The 17,377-nt window shown below is 49.2% G+C and overlaps 1 protein-coding gene across 1 annotated transcript; it reads right to left on the reverse strand.

The window, feature by feature from the left end:
* Window positions 1-6,555: 6,555 nt before the first annotated feature.
* Window positions 6,556-15,049, reverse strand: MAPRE1 (microtubule associated protein RP/EB family member 1). Its single transcript, XM_061361374.1, has 7 exons — window positions 14,893-15,049; window positions 14,077-14,200; window positions 11,362-11,507; window positions 9,905-10,109; window positions 9,418-9,527; window positions 8,609-8,761; window positions 6,556-8,227 (listed from the first exon to the last, which is right to left on the reverse strand). The coding sequence occupies exons 2-7, from the start codon at window positions 14,195-14,197 to the stop codon at window positions 8,171-8,173; spliced, it is 792 nt and encodes a 263-aa protein (XP_061217358.1). The 5' UTR covers window positions 14,198-14,200; window positions 14,893-15,049; the 3' UTR covers window positions 6,556-8,170.
* Window positions 15,050-17,377: the final 2,328 nt, after the last annotated feature.

The raw sequence follows: 17,377 nt of genomic DNA on the forward strand, positions 1-17,377 counted from the left end.
GCTCATTGGAAACACATCGCGGGCTCTCAGGGAAGGCTGCACAGGACAGATCTGACAGAGCCTGGGTGAAGGAGAGGAATTCCAGGCTGGTTCAGGGCTTTGGAACCTGTTAAAGGCTGCAAGAGGAGGGAAAGACAGAGATGTGCAATGGCAGGATCCATGCAGAACGGGCAGCAACAGAGAAACAAGATGTGGAAAGAGCATCTCAGGAGAAGGATCCAGCATGGCTCCTCCTGCAAGCAGGAGCCCGGAGTCAGACACAACCACTCTCCATACAACCCTTTGAGGGCTCAACAGCCAGAGTGGGCTCTGGCAACCAACAGTGATTTGCAGCCCAAAAATCAAACCAACTGCCTGTCAGGGTAAGTGATGGTGCTCACTGTGAGCCCCTTGGAGCAGCCACTGCCAAGGGAAAGGAACGACCCGCCTGGGTGATGGGCTCCTCCGTTGGGAAGGAGAAGCAGGGGCTCCGGTCTGCTCTGGGGTGCTGGTTCCTCTGGTTTACGGGTCCTGGTGCCCCTGGAGCAGGATGCTCAGCACATCCCTCACCTGCAAACAGCAAATCGAGCAAAAGGAAACGAGTCCGCAGGGATGCCCCAGGTTAATCCCAGCGCTCGAATCCATCCCTGGGAACCGGCTGTTCCCAGCCCAACAGCACCACCTGGTGGACACCCTCCTGCTACAGCCAGAGCATCGCTGAACCCATGCCAAACCCAGCCAGGGTACCGAACCGAGCCGGCTTTGAGCCGTGCCAGACCTTACCCGGCACCAGGGTCCAGTCCCGCACAAGAGAAGCTGCGGGTTTAGGAACCACAAGTTTGGCTTTTGCAGGGAGAAAGGCAACGAACAGCGTGGAGACCAGCAGGAGAGGGGGGAAGTGAGGAACAGGATGGAAGAGGAATGAGACCCCCCAAAGGGCGATGCTTCCTAGAGTTTTCCCGTAGAAACCGACCCCATTGCACCCCTTCTGCAGGCGCTGTTCTCATACAGCCCAAAGCAGCTTTCAAACCCCTTATTTATTTACAGGCTTAAAAAACTAAACTATAAATCACAAAAGAAAGGAGCCCCTTCCACATTTTCTTGACAGCTCATGGAACAGAATCCCAGGATGGTTTGTGTTGAAGGGACCTTAAAGCTCATCCAGTTCCAACCCCAACCCCTTCCACTGGAGCAGCTTGCTCCAAGCCCCTGTGTCCAACCTGGCCTTGAGCACTGCCAGGGATGGGGCAGCCACAGCTTCTCTGGGCACCCTGTGCCAGCGCCTCAGCACCCTCACAGGGAAGAGCTTCAGCCTCAGAGCTCAGCTCAGGCTCCCCTCACATTTCCCAGCACCGGAGAGCTTGGTACCTTAAGTTCTACTCGGAAGGAAGAGAACGCTACAGCTCCAGCAGCACTGCCTGATGGCATTGTGCAATGGGTGAATTACAGAACAGAGCAGAGACCTGTCTTACCGGGGCCTGCCTGTGTTATTTCAATGGGAGCAGGGTGAGCACCGGGGCTCTTATCAGCAGCTGAGCAGGAGGCAACAGGCTGGCGCTCAGGAATGAGCTTCATCCGGTAGCACCAGTTCCCGAGGAGCTGCGAAAGGGGGGATTTCACTTGATGAAGTCACTTCAGTTCACTGCTGATGCCTCAGAAAGGAAGGAGCCTCGTGGAGCACAGCAATGAAGTCTGAACACAGAGGGGAGAGGAGGGCACTGGCCACGGGAAGCAAGGAGCTGGCACTGGGGTGCAGACAGGGAGACAGGGAGCTGCCATCTCCCGTGACATGGAAAACGTGGGGCATCCATTCCCATCCACACAGGGGGGTACAAGCAAGGAGAGAAGCTGCTGCTCCATCGTTATCCACGTTTATATCATGCCAGAAGCTTGTGAGTGGCAAAGATACCCCAGAGCAGTCTTACACGAGGTGCAGTGCACAGGTGAGGTACAGAACCACAGCGAGGACAGGCTCTGGGGGCTCCTCTGTAGAGTACGGGGCTGAGCTGTGGGGTGTCCTGCCAGGAGACAAGTGCCCTGCCTGGGGAGCTGAAGAGTCCCACGCGGTTGAAGAGCACATCCCCAATGGCAGAAGCAGGGGTTGGCTGTTTCTGGGCCATGGAGCAGTGAGAAGCGAAAACCAAAGTGAAACAGGGAAAGGGCTTAGGACTTACCCAGTGAGGATGAGCAGTGAGTGGGAACCTTGATTGATCCATGAGCTGCAAATCAGGAATTACCTGGAATTTGCCACTGACTCCACTGTACACAGCGGCCGCCCTGGACACTGCAGCACGGCCAGTGCAGAGCTCAGGCCCATGGACTGCAAGCAGAAGTTCCCAGTGCTGAGCAGAATCATCTCCAAGCGCTAGGAGCAGAGCCCAGGAGCAGGGAGCATCTCCTTACACCCCTGGGAATGGAACCAGAGCTGTGGGCACTGTGGCTTCCCCCTGCAGGGACCCCTTTCGCAGGAGGGGGCATAGAGCCTGATCCAAAGTCCTGCTGTAAAGAAGCCATTCCCCGCCCGGAGAAGCATCCCACCAGGAATCCAAGGCCATCACAGCTGTCCCGTCCCGCGAGGCACAAGATCCCGTCCCATTTGTTGTCACCAGTATCAAGGAATTCAGTGCCAGGTCTGCAGAGAGATCCCATGACATGGGACTAACGCTCACTGGTGGCACTGCAGCTTCACTCGCTCCTGACCTGAGGCGCCCACAGCCACTTTGAGAACGCTTCCCAAGCACACACAGCCCTGCATGTGCTGGCAATAGCCTCCCATGCAGAAATCACAGACCAGCAAAGGCAAGCGTATGCAACAGGTTCCTCGTCTTTCACCTCTATAGCCTGTAAAGGATCAGAACCCCTTGTTATTTGGATCATAGATCTGAGAATGGAAGCAGGAGGGAACTCAGACAGACGGATATAATCCAACCCCTGCCTACAGAGGCAGGATCCTCACCTTTCTGCCAAACATTGTCACTTCTGCACCCTGCTTACAAACCCACGCTCTGTTACTGCCCTGCCTTTAGCATTAGACAGGAAAAAGGTGTTTGTCTAATACGGAATTCATTCCATGAGTTTGCTTCACCATGGACATGGCCAGAGCCTCTTTTGCCACAGCCTCTCATGCATACAGAGACTGAAGTCTCTGCCTCCTCCCCCAGCACAGCCTCCTCTCTAGGACAGATTAACCTCAGTTCTTTCAACCTTCCTAAATGGGACGGTTTACCTTTGTAAATCTATGCCCCAGGAAGGAGAATAGCTGTCATACAAAGGCAAACCAGGATACAAGGTAAGAGGCACAATCTCCTAAATTCATGCTTTACATACAATGGCCAAACCAGGCTGATTAAACCCAAAAGAGAACCCATTTACAAGAGTCATTTATCACCAAGCCTATTACTCCATAGCAGACGCTGTTCCTAGATGAGGGGCTGGTTTATGAAGCCAGTTTTGTCAGGAAGGATGCTTGTGTTTCCTATTTGATTTTGAGAAATTGAACACTTAATAGCAGACATTTTTCTTGGCAGCACAAAGAATCATTTAAATGCAAGACAAATACAAGCAGCTCTCAAGGCAGGGTTGCTCCTCAAATCCCCTCCAGTCCCAGCTTCCCAGCATGGGACCATTGCTCCTGCATTTGGGTAGCTCAAACTCCCAGTACCCTCCTTGCAAGGCAGTCAGTGATTTCATTTGCACAGTACCAAAAGGAGAGTAGAATTACCTACCTGAGGGTCTGTGGTGTTGACAGAGCAAGAATTAGGGAAGAGAGCTATGGAATAAGCACTGTTCCAGCACCAGGAACAAATGGACTTTGATTCCTTTCTTCTTTTTCTCCTCCCTTTTAAATAAATCAGGAAATTACTTTTGCAACTGCTGCTCCTCAGTCCTCATCCTTCATTGCAGAGGACAGTGTCATTACCCAGGCTATGAAGCATCTCAGCCAGTGTCATTACCCAGGCTATGAAGCATCTCAGCCAGTGTCAGCCTTCACAACAAGTCACCAGTGTCTTTATTGTCAATATTATCTATAATTCCTCTCATTGCCACGCAGCACTTATTCAAACCTGTGAAAAGAAGCACAGCAAATGGAGACCCAGAACCCACCAGATCATTCATAACAAGGAAAGATCATCATGATGGCATGTGCAACAGCCTTGCATCAAAGGTGAACCCAAAAAGAACCCTCCAGCACAGTTCTAGTTTCCAAATCAGCAAACACACTTATGGAAGCCCAAGTGGTGCAGCTCACAGCCATCACACCCCCAGACAGGTAGGATACACAGCTAGGCTTAAACTGGCCATTTACACAAGCTGGTTTCCAGGTTGCACGTGTACCTGCAGTGATTTTGCACAGAGAACAAACCTCTACCTAACGCTGAAGCATTAAAGTTGTGTTGCAAATAACCAGCCCCTGGTCAAAGCTTCCCGAGAGTGTTCCAAGAGGAGTCACAGGTTGCAGCCCTCACCTTGCTATTGGAAGTCTCTTGTGACTGTTATTGCCTTTAAATATTGAATGTCTAAAGGGGAAGCGAGGGTACATTTTTCATAAGAACCTGATGGACCAGGAGGTGAGGAAACTTCTCATCAAATATTGAGAGATGTTTCCCAGCCAACCAGCAGCAGATCTGCAATGACTTTAACCCCCCCTTGCTCTCCCTGTGCTAGAAGATCAGTGAATCTCCATCTGTCCTGCTAACAAAGCAGGGCCCTGATGCATGTCCCTCTCCTCTGCAGGAACCGTGCTGTTTGCAGTAAGGGCCCACACGTTATGATTACCCCCCCAGCTCTTGCACCAGTATGGAAATCAAGGCCCATGCTGCATGCCAGCAGGGTAGCTTGAAATCTGCATTCCAGTCCTCATTACATTTACACACTGACTTGCAAAACAGTATCTTCTCTTGTGACAAGCAGAGTCCAGCCTTATCCTTAACAGGCTGTTCTAAGAAAGAGAAACTCACACTCCCGAAGGACACACGTTCCTGTGGATGAACATTCAAGTAGACAGGCTACAAGGCAACCGAGTGCTTAAGCAGTCACTTTGAACAGTGATATACAACAGCAAGGAAGGTTTTGGCCTTTATTTGAAGGCTTTGAACAGTTACAGTAAGAATTGTCATTGCAAACAAGGAGATTTAAAAAAACGGACAATAAAAAGTTAAAAAACCATCCAGGAGTCCAGCTGCAAGACATGCTGGCACAGAGGAGATGTGAGCTTCGCTGCTTCCATTCCCATCGCTTTGCAGATCTCTGATAGAACTAAGATACTAAGAAAGGCTGGATGCTATTGGAATTGTTCCTGCAAGTGAGCATTTAACAGCAGATACTGTACCAGTGTCACAGAGTAGCTATGTTACATCTATGGGTTTGAGTTGGGTTTGTTGCTGTTATTTTCTTCCCAAAAGGGACATTAAAAAAAAGATTATGCCAAAGTATCTATAATGTAGTCAGAAGCCGACTACATAAGTTTGCCCCCTTCTATTTATAACTCATCTTGGTAGCAGAGACAGGATGTTAAGCAACTGGAAATCTTAGCAGCCTTTGACTTACAATCTTGAGTTTCAATTTCATTCCACAACCCACATCCAATAGCTCCACACATTCAATAGTCTCACAGGGCTATTCTGACAGCACTGTTTCTTACTCAACATGCTCTTAGCATAAAAGGGTACCTGCTTGCTCTGCTAGCAGAGCTCAAAATCCACCTGATGCTGCCCATCTGACCACCTGGGTGCTCTGCAGTTCCACACGTGCAGGCTTCTTAGAGAGACCTGAAGCACCAAGTCCCAGCACACAACTGGACTGCAGAAGTAGACACCCAAGAAGTCACCTTCAAATCCAGGCACATACTATTTGCCATCTTTTGCTCTCAGCAGCTGGAATGATGGAGTATTTAGAGTTGAAAAAACATGCTTCCAACCTCAAAGCAAGTCAGTAATGGTAATGAAGATTTTATGTGCATCAAAATCCCCTTTCTACATCTGCACACCCTGGAGTCCAACACCAGTTTCACAACAGCAGTGAGCAATGCCAGCAGTGCCTGCTCTGCAGAACACAGCGTCCACCAAGCAGGGGCAGGAAGGAGCCTGCTGGGAACTTCCAGCTCCAGGTTAGATGCATCACATAAGCACTTCTCTGAAGACGCTGCTCTGCCCACACAAATGGGGCAGTTACATTTGGGCTCTACCAAACACACTTCAAATGAAGCACCAAGTCTGCAGTTGAGCTGCTCAGAGACTGGCGACAGACCCAACTCACAGCTTGTTTAAGTAACAACCAGTTTTAAAACACTTTAAACAGATGTAAAGTCACGTTAGGAGAAGGAAGCCAACAACACACTCACGTTTCATCCGCTGCAGGAGGAATAAGGCAAAAAAACCAAGAATTCAAGCACTGGTTTCCCCCAGCAGACTCCAAAGAAGGTTTCAACATCACTGCTACTCCAGCGAGCACCAGCTCTAACTGGGACTGGAGAATGAAAGCTGATACTCCAGGGCCTGCAGGCTTCCTCCTGAAAACTCACAAACTCCAGCTTCGCCTAATGGGATCTGAAAGCACGAGAGACTCCAGCAGACGTGACACTCTTGAAATACAGAACTTTATTTAGAAACTGCTTAAAGTAGAAAAACCCTGTCAAGAAAAATCCAAGTCAGATACGGTTTCTCAGTAAAACGGAGCTTTAGGGCAACCAAAGTTTCAAAGGCCACAGAGAAATAGCACCACTGCAGTTTTAAACAATGGCTAGTTACTTGCATTTTTTGGCATTCACTGAATTTGGGTTTTTCTCTGAATTTCACGAAGATTCATGCACTACACAACAATTACCATAAGATGCTCTCCTACACACATTTTAGGACAAGCTACCACCAGAAACAAATGAGTACAAGCACAACAGGACTGATCAATCTCAGTAGTGAAGGGGGATCAGAAGTCTTGCAGGATCTTGCCAAACACAACAGTAATGAGGGGCATGGTAGCAAAAAAGGACAGGTAAGGAAAGGACTTTAAATATTAATATTTAAGTTAGTCTCAGTACTGTATTTTCTGCAATAACATTAGCTCTGTTAGCCAGCACCTCTTAGTTTTTACCCCAGAAGACTACTGAACTGGCAAGTAGTATCAGATATGCCCTGGCTTGAAAGGGGGGGAAGAAAAAGGACAGAAAAGTCATCATCCTCATGTGCTCAATTCACTTTCATTCTAAACTAACTGCACAGCACAAGCCCCGTTACAACTGCTGGATTTGCTCAGCATTCCTTGGGATGGGAAAGGCAAAAGAACAAGTGAGAGATCAAAAAGTGTATCAACAAAAATGAAAAGCAACAGGACAAATAGAACCAAGAGCCAGGAAGGAAAAGGTTACTTCTGAAGAACATTTCAGCCAGTAGGACTGGATGCCCTTTGCTTGTTTTGCTGTTATTTCTTACAGAAAACACAGTACATTTTAGCAAGGTCATTAGCCACGATGCCACAGAAAAAGGCTTTAGCACTCTTCAAGGTAATTTATGTGTCTCAGCTGTTCATACTCCCTCTAATCTTGTGACAGGCAACGTTGAGGCCTATTCCATCGAGAACTAATCACTTAGTAAGCAGCTTTCCATAGGAATGGAGTTTTGTTTTCATAGCCCCTTTTGAGCACTTGCTGACAAGGCGGGATTGCCACGCAAGGCCTCTCAGCCAGCAGTGAGTGGAGTTAACGTCTACCCCAGTATGAAGCACATAAAATCTCCTGTCACATTACTTCAATTTGGCATATGGAGGCATATTTTAAATACTCTTAAGGCATTTTATAATAATTTCTGTGCTGCATTTTCACATTAACTCAATCTTACCATGAGTCAGTCTTTAATTTCTCTACTACACACCACCTTAGATACAAAGAGTCTTCCCACAAACCAGTGTTTTACCAGCAAACCTTTCTGCAACAAGTTCCAAATGTTCAGCCTCTTGCTCCCTAAATATACCATTTCAATGTGAATACTGCTCTGCTACCAAGTGAGAAAGAGCTCCTAACTCAAACCCGCTGTAAAAAGTGAGACTTCTGCAAAGTGCACTTTAAGAAGAGGTACTTTTTTGCTTATGAAAAGAAACCAGTGAGTCCTCTAAGAATAAAGTGGAGTATTTTACAGTTAAGCACATGATCTGGGGCAAAGAATTCTGATGTTGCTGCTCTGCTGGTACAGTATGTGGTCTGTTAATACTCTTCTTGTTCCTCCTGTGGTGCTCCTTCGTCAGGTATCACAAAGCCTTCCTGAAGGGGAAGAAAAGAAGGGCTTTAATGAAAATCTGCTATCAAACCAGTTCCTTGCTATTCTGTATGCTCTTCTTTTTTAACTTTTACCGGGAACAAATAGCCCTTAAGTCACCATTTACAGTGCCAAGACACATTACCATGAGAGTTATTCTCCTGATCTTTGATCTATTTGCTACATACTCTTCAGGAAAGGCTAACCTTCTTCGCTGCCTGACTACAGTTATGTTATCTGATCCTTAATCAGAGGCAATAGCTAGGCCATAAACCTAAAGACAAAAATGAAAAAGCAGAAATAGAGGGAGCCCTAGAAAGCAAACCAGCTCCCGGTTACACAGGGAGGGAGGAACTATGCAATGCAATTTATACCAGATCACTTACATCTGTGGCATAAAGAATTTCCACAATCCTCTGCAACACTGGATCATTCTCCCCTTCATTCTCCTGGCAGATTAACTCAATGTTCCTCAATTTCCCAAAGTAGAAGTCTCTCTCCTTCTCCAGATCTTCAACAGTGAGTTTCAATACATTGATCTGCCAAAAGACATCAATAATAATTCATCCACCAAAGACAGAATTCAGCAGGATCTATGTTGAAGGCAGGGTCCCCATAGTTCTCAGGAGGGTGCTAACATGCAAAGCACTTCACAAGTAACCAAGATGGGGGGAAGGGGGACTGCAGGAGGAGGAGAAGGTCTGTTTCCCAAATTGTAATATCACTGCCACAACAAACACCCAGTCCAACGCACACAATACCACTTAGAAAGTGTAAAGGCTTAGGCCATGAAACAGGTAAAGCACTAGCTGCCTGCAGTCATCTTTGCTAACGTTTTCTTTCAAGACAACTCTAATGCTGATGGCAGTTTTAGCTGTATTACATTCAGCATTTCAGTGAAGTAGCAGCTGCTTAGAGCTCGGCTGGAATGCTGTGGTAGCTGCAACACAGCTGTGGAAATACTTGAAACAATGCTATGTGTGACACGGCACAGGGTTTGAATGTCTGGTACTCATGTGCTGCAGGAGGGGGCTTGCTCCTACCGGAGAGCAAGTCCATTATAACGGAGGCTTTTAAGTGATTTTAAATGAGATTCAGGTAATTTTATTCCATCTGCCTGACCCAGCCATTTCATGCTATTAAAGAATAAATCTGCAGATAAAACTAGTAACAGAGGGCTGGTTTGGTCACACACCTGCTCAATCAATCCTGCCGACTCACTGTCTCCCGCAGCCTTTTTGACCATCCCAGTCCCAGCTTTGGGAGTTGCTGCAGTTCTCTGTGCAACGATGGGCCTCTGTGGGGCTGCAAGATTAACTCAGGGTTAGTTCCTCTCAGAACACCTTTCTTCCTTCTAATACAGGTATTATTCCCCTTCCAACATGCTCAGGCCCGTAAGAGTTTGAAGATATGTTCCTTCCTTCTGCTTGACTCCATGTGACATCTCCATTTTTATTTGGTTTTGGTATATGTTGGCACCAACCTTTGCCCTTTTTAAAAGAGAAGATTGTCTTCTGTAGTTTCCAGATAACCAGGCACTACAGAGTGACTCAGTGTTTGCAGCATAACACCTCTAGAGATGCAAACTACTCTCATCTCATACACTGATTTTAAATAGCAACTCGGCTTATTATCCCCAGAGGTTTTAATGATCTAGATAATTTTGTAACTATTTTCTCTACCTGCACAGCCGGAGCCGAGAGATTTCTTGGGTTTGTTCACAACTGGAGCAACAAAGTTTGGTGCTACCGTCTCTTGGCCTTGCCGAGCCGCCACGGGATCATACTCCTTCCCGTCATAGTTCGCATCAAAAAACTTCTTGAACCACTGAACAAATTCAAAGTTGTCCTGAAATTTTCCTTTCACCAGTTTGTCCACGGGAATTATCTGGAGGGGAAAAAAAGTCAAAGTCATGTTAAGGGTAAAAAAACCTCTCCCTTGTTGTAAAATGAGTGCACTCAGAAGACCGCAAATGTCATTCTTTGTTCGGTGTAGAGAAACTCCTCCTTGGTAACAACTGTATGGCCCAGAGCAGGCCTTCTGCTGGTCACTGGGATTAAAAACAAATCCTGCTTTCACTGTGAGGAGCCAAATAACTTTAAAGGCTCCCACTACACCACGTTTCAACATGAAACTTCTTTCTGTAAATTTGAACTCAGCCAGCGCTTGGTGTCGTGAACCCGAACCGCGGAGCAGAGGCAGCATCACTGTGAGACCTAAACACCACCTTTCAGTAGGTTACGGTTACAGCTCCTCTGGAATGAGGAGCAGAGCTTTATTAAACAGATGCAGCAAATTGTGAAGCCTTGTCTGTGAGGCCATGAGCTGAGAGTCTGTAGCCTGACAGGAGCCAGAAGCCACTACCAGTACATCACCACTCGGTATGTGAAGGCACCACAGACTGTCCAGTTCCAGGCATACAGCACAAGCTGCTGCCCTCAAGCTCAGCACCAATCGAGTTCGTGCTGAAGCCACCAGCCAACACAGAGTAAGATGTCTTTTAAGAGAAGAAAGAAGACTTAACACAGAGATGCTCTGCACCATACCTGCTGTCAGTAACTATTACCTACATAAATCACCCTTCCATAAGCACAACTATCATTCAACCTGAAATGATTAATTTCAGATCTCATTTTCACTAGCTTCAAATTCCCTCCAGGTATTAAAATATATATTTCAAAGATGTGTAGATGTGGTACTTAGAGACATGCTTAATGGTGGCCTTGGCAGTGCTGGGTTAACGGCTGGACTCGATCTTAAAGGTCTTTTCCAACCCAAACCATTCTATATGCTTGAAAAGAAGAATTTGAAATCCTCAGGACTATCAAACCAGCAGGTTATAGGAACATACCAAAACAGAGATGGTTCAAATAGAAAGCTCAAGTAAACCTTATCACATAGAAATGTCAGGATCTGCATGGAAAAATTCATCTCAGCATTAAGACCTGGAAACCTGAGCTCAGCTGGGGTAAAGCAGGTAGTGACCTATAACAAGTGAGGGCCCCAGTGCAAACCAAGTTTTGAGATCTACAAACCAAAAGTAAACTCAGCTCCCAGATTTACTCAGCTCTAAATTTGAAAGCACATTCCATCTACTTTGCCATGAAGAGCACAGGGAATCAGTTATAACCCAGCTTACTTTGTCAACACCCATTCGTTTGAAACCTGCTTGTAGAACCTTGAAGTTCTGGATATACTCATGTTCCAGTTTTGCTTGAAACTTCACTTTCTTGAGCGCTACAGACCCTGGGAAGAGCATGTCCATGAACTGGCAGTATGCAGCACCTGCCAAGAGAAAGAGAACACAAACCCTGGGATGAATCAAGGCAACCCACTAGTGTAAAGTCACCTCTGTCAGATCAGCAAACCAACCTGACCCATCCCTCAGCGGCAACAAAAGGGAGGAAACAGGAACCTTCAGTCTCCTGTTTTGGGGCAGCCTGGCTGTAAATAAGCTTAAGCAAGCTGCAGAACCAAGCTCTTGGTCTCATGCCTTGAGCTCTTGGGAACAAGAGCAACCCTGCTCCAAGAATTCCAAGAGAGGAAACAAATATCCAGTGAGTCACCCAACTTTCCTTTCTTCACAGATATCAGTATGGACCAGAGCTGCTACACGTGTCTCGCTGGCCTGTAATCACCTCTTATCAACACTAATAGAGCTGAACCAGAAAAAGCACTATTCTAAACACTACATTTCATCATTATTGAAACTGTGATACATTTAGTGCCTACAAACGGAACCTGCACACAACTCAAGGTGCCCTCCAAGGCAAGAGGCCAAATTAAGATGGACTATATTTAAATCCAGCCTTGAAGAACTGAAATAACACAGTTTCTATTAATTTTAAATCTCTCATGACCTTCACTTCAGCTCTTACTGTAACAAGAGCAAACAAAGGATTCAGCTCAGGCACACAGCAAAGGATCACCTCCAAAAAGATTCCTTCATAGAAGATACACACCCAACAAAAAAAGATATTTAACTTTTACCCTCACTCTGCAGTGACAACATGTAACTGTGTGCCCCAAAACCTCAAACACAACGTTCTGAGCACTGCTACCCTCGCACCACCAATGAATTAAGTGCACACAGAGAGTAATGGGAACCTTGACCTCAAACTCAAATGGCTACACAACATTTTCCGAGCTATGTAAAGGCCATGAAGTAAGATGCCACGATGTTGCTCTGAACGACTCCATTCATCTCAACCACAGAGTCCTGTTTTGTTCACTTCCTACCAAGATATAATAAATAAAATCTTGCTGGTTTTATCCATGCTGTTTGATCTCCCCTGGCTTTCAGTTCACTTGCTGAAGAACTCCAACACCCAGCTCAAAACTAGGTCACTTGCCAGAAATCAGGGGTTTGCTCACCATCGGTAGTCAGAGTGGTAAGTGTGACAAAAACAGAGGGATCACAGCAGAGGCCAAAGGTTGTCTTTTGCCCATTTATGCAAGCTCAGTTTGCTGCTGTCACCTCTGCCCTTGCCAAAGGCAGCAGAGCCAGCCTGGGAGCTCCATTCACACAACTATGACCAACAGTGGAAGCCACTTCTATGCCTGAAGAAGCATGAGGCATTTTGCAGACACAGGGACATCACTCAGCACACACCACATCAACAGCTCTCAGGCTTATCCTGAAAACAGGTGAGCTGAAATACTGCACAGCCAGTATAAACCATCCTCACAGCAAGACAGAGCACTCACAGCATGCAAGGCTCACACCAACCCTAAGCACTTTCCCAGCTGTATAAATCAACACTGCACAAAACAGGTTTTTAACCCGCCCGTCTGAAAGCAGACAGTAAGAGAATGCTTATCACTTTCCTCACTTAAGTGCTTGTAGAGCTTTAGTGCCTTCTCTTACAGTTTTCCTCCATCACCTCACTACCAAAAAGCCACTACAAATACCTGTCAGATGTCTGTTGTAAGCCCCCTGCTTCTCTGTAATCTCTGTGAATGTTTCTTCCACACACTCACCCACATCCAGTACTGGCAGTCCCAAACTTACTTTAAATTTACTCTTTCCTCCTTTTATTCTCCATCTGTCCTTCCATGAGCAACGCCATATCTCAAACACACCCTAAGAGCTGCACTTCCACTCTGCACCAAGTGCCTTTCACCTACCTGCTGCAGTTACCCAAATCACCATCTTTTACCAAGGCTGCATTTCTAGCCTTAGTTTCCTTCAGCTCTTACCCCACAGACCATTATCTCGTGTTCATTCCCACAAGCCTCCTCCCACACACACTCCTCCCTGTGATGACACTTGACTTCATTTCTGTACCACAATTACTTCCCCTTTTCTGCTGACGACTCTACCAAGGTCCAGCTGTGCTAAGTCAGCTCAACCCAAAGCAAAGTGAGGTGACACCAACTGACACACTCCTTCACCAAGAGGAGTCATAAAGTCCAAAAGGTGAACCTGAGTCATCAGAATCCCTTCCTCACAACACTCCCTCTGCTCAGCCTCCCAGTGGTTCTTTTCCATAAGAAATCCCCTTTATTTACTCTTGTAAGACTTACTTGATCCATTCAAACTAAATACTTAATTTCTCACTGGGAAAGACCCTCTCCTAAGGGTCTTTTTTCACGTTAACCCTCATTCCTTCTTATTTCATCTAAATTGCAGTGAGTCAGAAGAATATACCTTCTCATTATGGTTACATTATTAACAGCCATTTCAGTAATGCCCTAACCACAGCTAGACTGTAACAGTGACCATGGATGTGTTCACACCAGGAATGAAGCCACTGGGATGGCTACTGAAGGCCAGCACAGTCACACTGCACAGTGGTACCCCTGCAGACCTGGGGAGCAGCTCCGAGGTGCAGCCCCAGCGCTGAGTCCTCACCTGAGCAGAGCTGTTCGATCTTTGTCAGTGTCAGCTGCAGAGACTCATTGATCCAGGCCAGCATGTCATGTCGACTCAAGTTCTCGATGGTCACTGAAGTAGAATACACATTCACTGCCATTTTCTGGAAGACACAACCAGAGGCGTTAGTACCACAGACGTTATCGCCAAACGTTCCCACGGCTCCTGTCGAGACAGGCCTGACCCAGCAGCACAGGAGACGCTGTGCGGCGGCTGCTAACAGCTGGGGTGACCTCGTGGTTGGGGCTTTCTGAAGACCCATTAACACCATCAACACTCCTGTGGCAGCGCTGACGACGGCACTCGCTGCCGGTGTCCATCCCGCTCACCGGGCGCGGACCCAACGCTTCCTGCTCGGCCCCGGTTATCGCTCTCTCCAGAGCGCAGCACCAAGGGGCCGGTCCCGCCCAGCCCCGCCAGCACAAAGCGGAGCCGCTCGCTCGCCGCCGAGCCTCCGGTGCAGCTGCCGCCAGGCAGGGCCGACCGCGCCGCGCGCCGCACGCCCCCGCCACGGGCGGGGCACGGCCCGCCCCCCCCCCCACACCGCCGCCCGCAGCGCTCTCCGCCACAGCCGCGCCGGGCGCTGGCTCCGCCGCCGGGCCCCCGAACCCCCGCACCCGCGGAGGGGCGCGGCCGGGCCCTGCAGGCCTCGCGCCGATCTCCTCACTGCCCGCAGGGCCCGGCTCGCCGCCACCCGCCCGCTGCGCCCGCTCCCCGAGCCCGGATCCGCGCCGGGCCCCGCCGCCAGCCCGCCCCGGGCCCGCAGCCGCCCCCCGCCGCGGCCCGGCCCGTTACCTGCGCCGCTCTCGCCCCGTCTCCTGCGCGTTCAAACCGGCCCCGCCCGCCTGCCCGGGGACCACGTCACTCGCACGCTACGCGCTTACGTCACGCGCGCGTCACGGCCGTCGCAGCGAGCGCCTCTCACCAGCGCGGGACGGAACCGGGCCGAGGCGGTTGCTAAGGGGCGGGGACACCCGCCGCGTCTCTAAGGCGAGGCTCCGCCCATCCCTCCACGGATTCGCTTGCGATTGGCTGTGCCGCTAGCCCCGCCCACAAGTACCGCTTCCCGCGTGCCCGTGGCGTCTCCCACGGCTCCGGTCCGAGGAGCCGCGGTCCGGTCCCGCACAGCCCAGCCCGACCCCGACCCCGACCCGTCTATGCCCCGATGTCACCCATCTGGTTCCCACATCCCACCCATCACTTCCGGGGCAGCAGGGAAGGGGCGCCCATCTCTATGTGAAGCCCCGTGATCTCCACACACAAACCTGCCAGTGAAGGACAGTCCGGTCATACAGAAATACCAATCTATAATTAAACGGCAAAAAACAGTTGATGTGGATCCCCTTTTCTCCCCCACCCCAAACCCGGCGGTACCGTGTGGACACAGGTCTGAGCTCTCACGCTCCTGGGTACAAAGAGAGACACAAAATGTGCTCAGCAAAACGATGCACTTCTTTTATTTGTAAAAGATTGTATAAAAACCCGCACGAATTTCAACATCAACAGTCCTTAACCTAAAAAAATAGCACCAGGGAGAGTTAGAAACCTTTACAAAAGTGTTAAAAATTCATTTCTGAATCTACCTCTCCTTACAACATCTTATAAACACGTAATAAAAGGCAGCTCTTACAGGGAAAACCATTTCAAGGAAGACTTGTCTACTACAATTCTTATCAAGTAAGCTTAATGCCAAGACAATTCTCATCCCTCTTTTATCTTTGTGTAAATTCCCCGAGTCCTTTTTTTCCCTCATCTATTTATTTTTCTTTTGATCAGATAAGGAAGGGATGTGAGACCTGGAGCATGAAATCAGAGATGCTGGGGAGCGGAGGTTACGTGCCAGCCCCGTTTGGAAACATAAAACCCATCAGAGGATCCCAAAGCAGAGGGTGGCTGTGACCCTGTGGCTCCACATCGGGCTTTGGCTGGGGCTGGGCACATGAGTTAGTGTTCTGTCAAGGGTCCAGGCTGGGTGCCAGAGGCTGCAGATGGGTTCAAAGCTGGTAGTGGCGATGCTGGGGCTTCCCCAGCACCCCCAGCATCCACCCCATCATCTTCCAGGGGGGCTGGTGACAAAGGAGGTGAGCGGTGCTACTCATTCCTGAGCTCAAACACATCACCAAGAACAACCCCCATGGGAAGACTTTAAAGAGTGACCTCTGGGCAGGACCAAGTGAGAAAACCTTTCAGCTCCCTGGGCTTCCCTTCCTGCCCATTCCCGAGTGCAGCCTTGGGCAGGAGACCCAGAGAAGATGGTCCTCAAAGCCCAGGGTGGAAAGCGGCACAGAAGAGTGGAAAGTGAGAGGCTCCCTCCTCCAAGGAGGCTGCCATCCTCCACCACCCATGAGAGGGGTGAGGAAGGCCCCCATGTGTCAGAGAGGTAGAAGGAGCTGGGAGAGAAGCTCTCATTCCCCACTGGTGCTGTACGGCACCTCATGAAGCAGCTTGGCCCGTGGTTTGGATATGATTCACTTTGAGAAGGCACCAAAGGATGCTGCGGACAGGGTGTAGTGAACAGCAGAGGTAGGGGAGGACAGAGGGACAATGGGGGACACCACGAGTTGTTTCAGTGCATTGAAATGTGCATTGGAGTTAAGGGGGCTACGGAAAACCTGGCACAAGTGGGACGGGGTCCCTGGGACTTCACGGACAGCGGGAAATCACCCCAGCAAAGTCAGGGAGCAGGAGGGCAATAAAGTGAGCACAGTGGTGGCTGCAGGAGCTTCTGGTGCAGCCCCAGGCTGGGCACAGAAGCATGAAAGCATCCCTGTGCATGGGGAGATGGGTGAGCAGGGAAGGAGAGAGGTAGAGCAGAGCCCTGCCTGCGGACACAGGACCTGCCCCAGCACCAGCACCCGCAGTGGGGGGACACCACAGCCCCAGCCACAGCAGCTTTCCCACCTTGCTGCCCATGGAGCGGGATGAGCGCGGGTGGGACCGGTGCTGTGCTCCGGGACCCTGCAACCCCACTGGGGTGCGGTGGGACCTTCCCTGCCAGGAAGCTCCTGCACCACAGCCAGCACGCTCCCAATACTGCTCGGCTTCACAACACGTGGGGGCTGCAGCTTGAGGACCACACTGACCCCTGCACTGCCCTTCCACCACATTCACTGCGGATAACGGATGCTCAAGAGAACATTTTCCTTTATGGACACTGGAGCTCAAATCCTCCCTGCTCCAATTCCTGTGTAAGCTTGCAAACCACTCAGCAGGATTCTTAAAATGGAAGGGAAAGTTTGTAGATGCTTTAAAAAGGAAGTAGTGAGTATTTGTAAACTAC

The sequence above is a fragment of the Neopsephotus bourkii genome, unplaced genomic scaffold (genome assembly GCF_033783945.1).
Source record: "Neopsephotus bourkii isolate Nb327-2 ecotype Australia unplaced genomic scaffold, CSIRO-AGI_Nbou_v1 NB_1060, whole genome shotgun sequence".
Taxonomy (NCBI): domain Eukaryota; kingdom Metazoa; phylum Chordata; class Aves; order Psittaciformes; family Psittacidae; genus Neopsephotus; species Neopsephotus bourkii.

Excerpts from the sequence above, each read along its gene's own strand:
- MAPRE1 (XM_061361374.1), bottom strand. The coding sequence starts at position 14,197 with ATGGCAGTGAATGTGTATTCTACTTCAGTGACCATCGAGAACTTGAGT. Across the intron at positions 10,110-11,361 it reads AACGAATGGGTGTTGACAAA|ATAATTCCCGTGGACAAACT; the intron begins GTAAGCTGGGTT and ends TTTCCCCTCCAG. Across the intron at positions 9,528-9,904 it reads TCTCGGCTCCGGCTGTGCAG|CCCCACAGAGGCCCATCGTT; the intron begins GTAGAGAAAATA and ends TTAATCTTGCAG.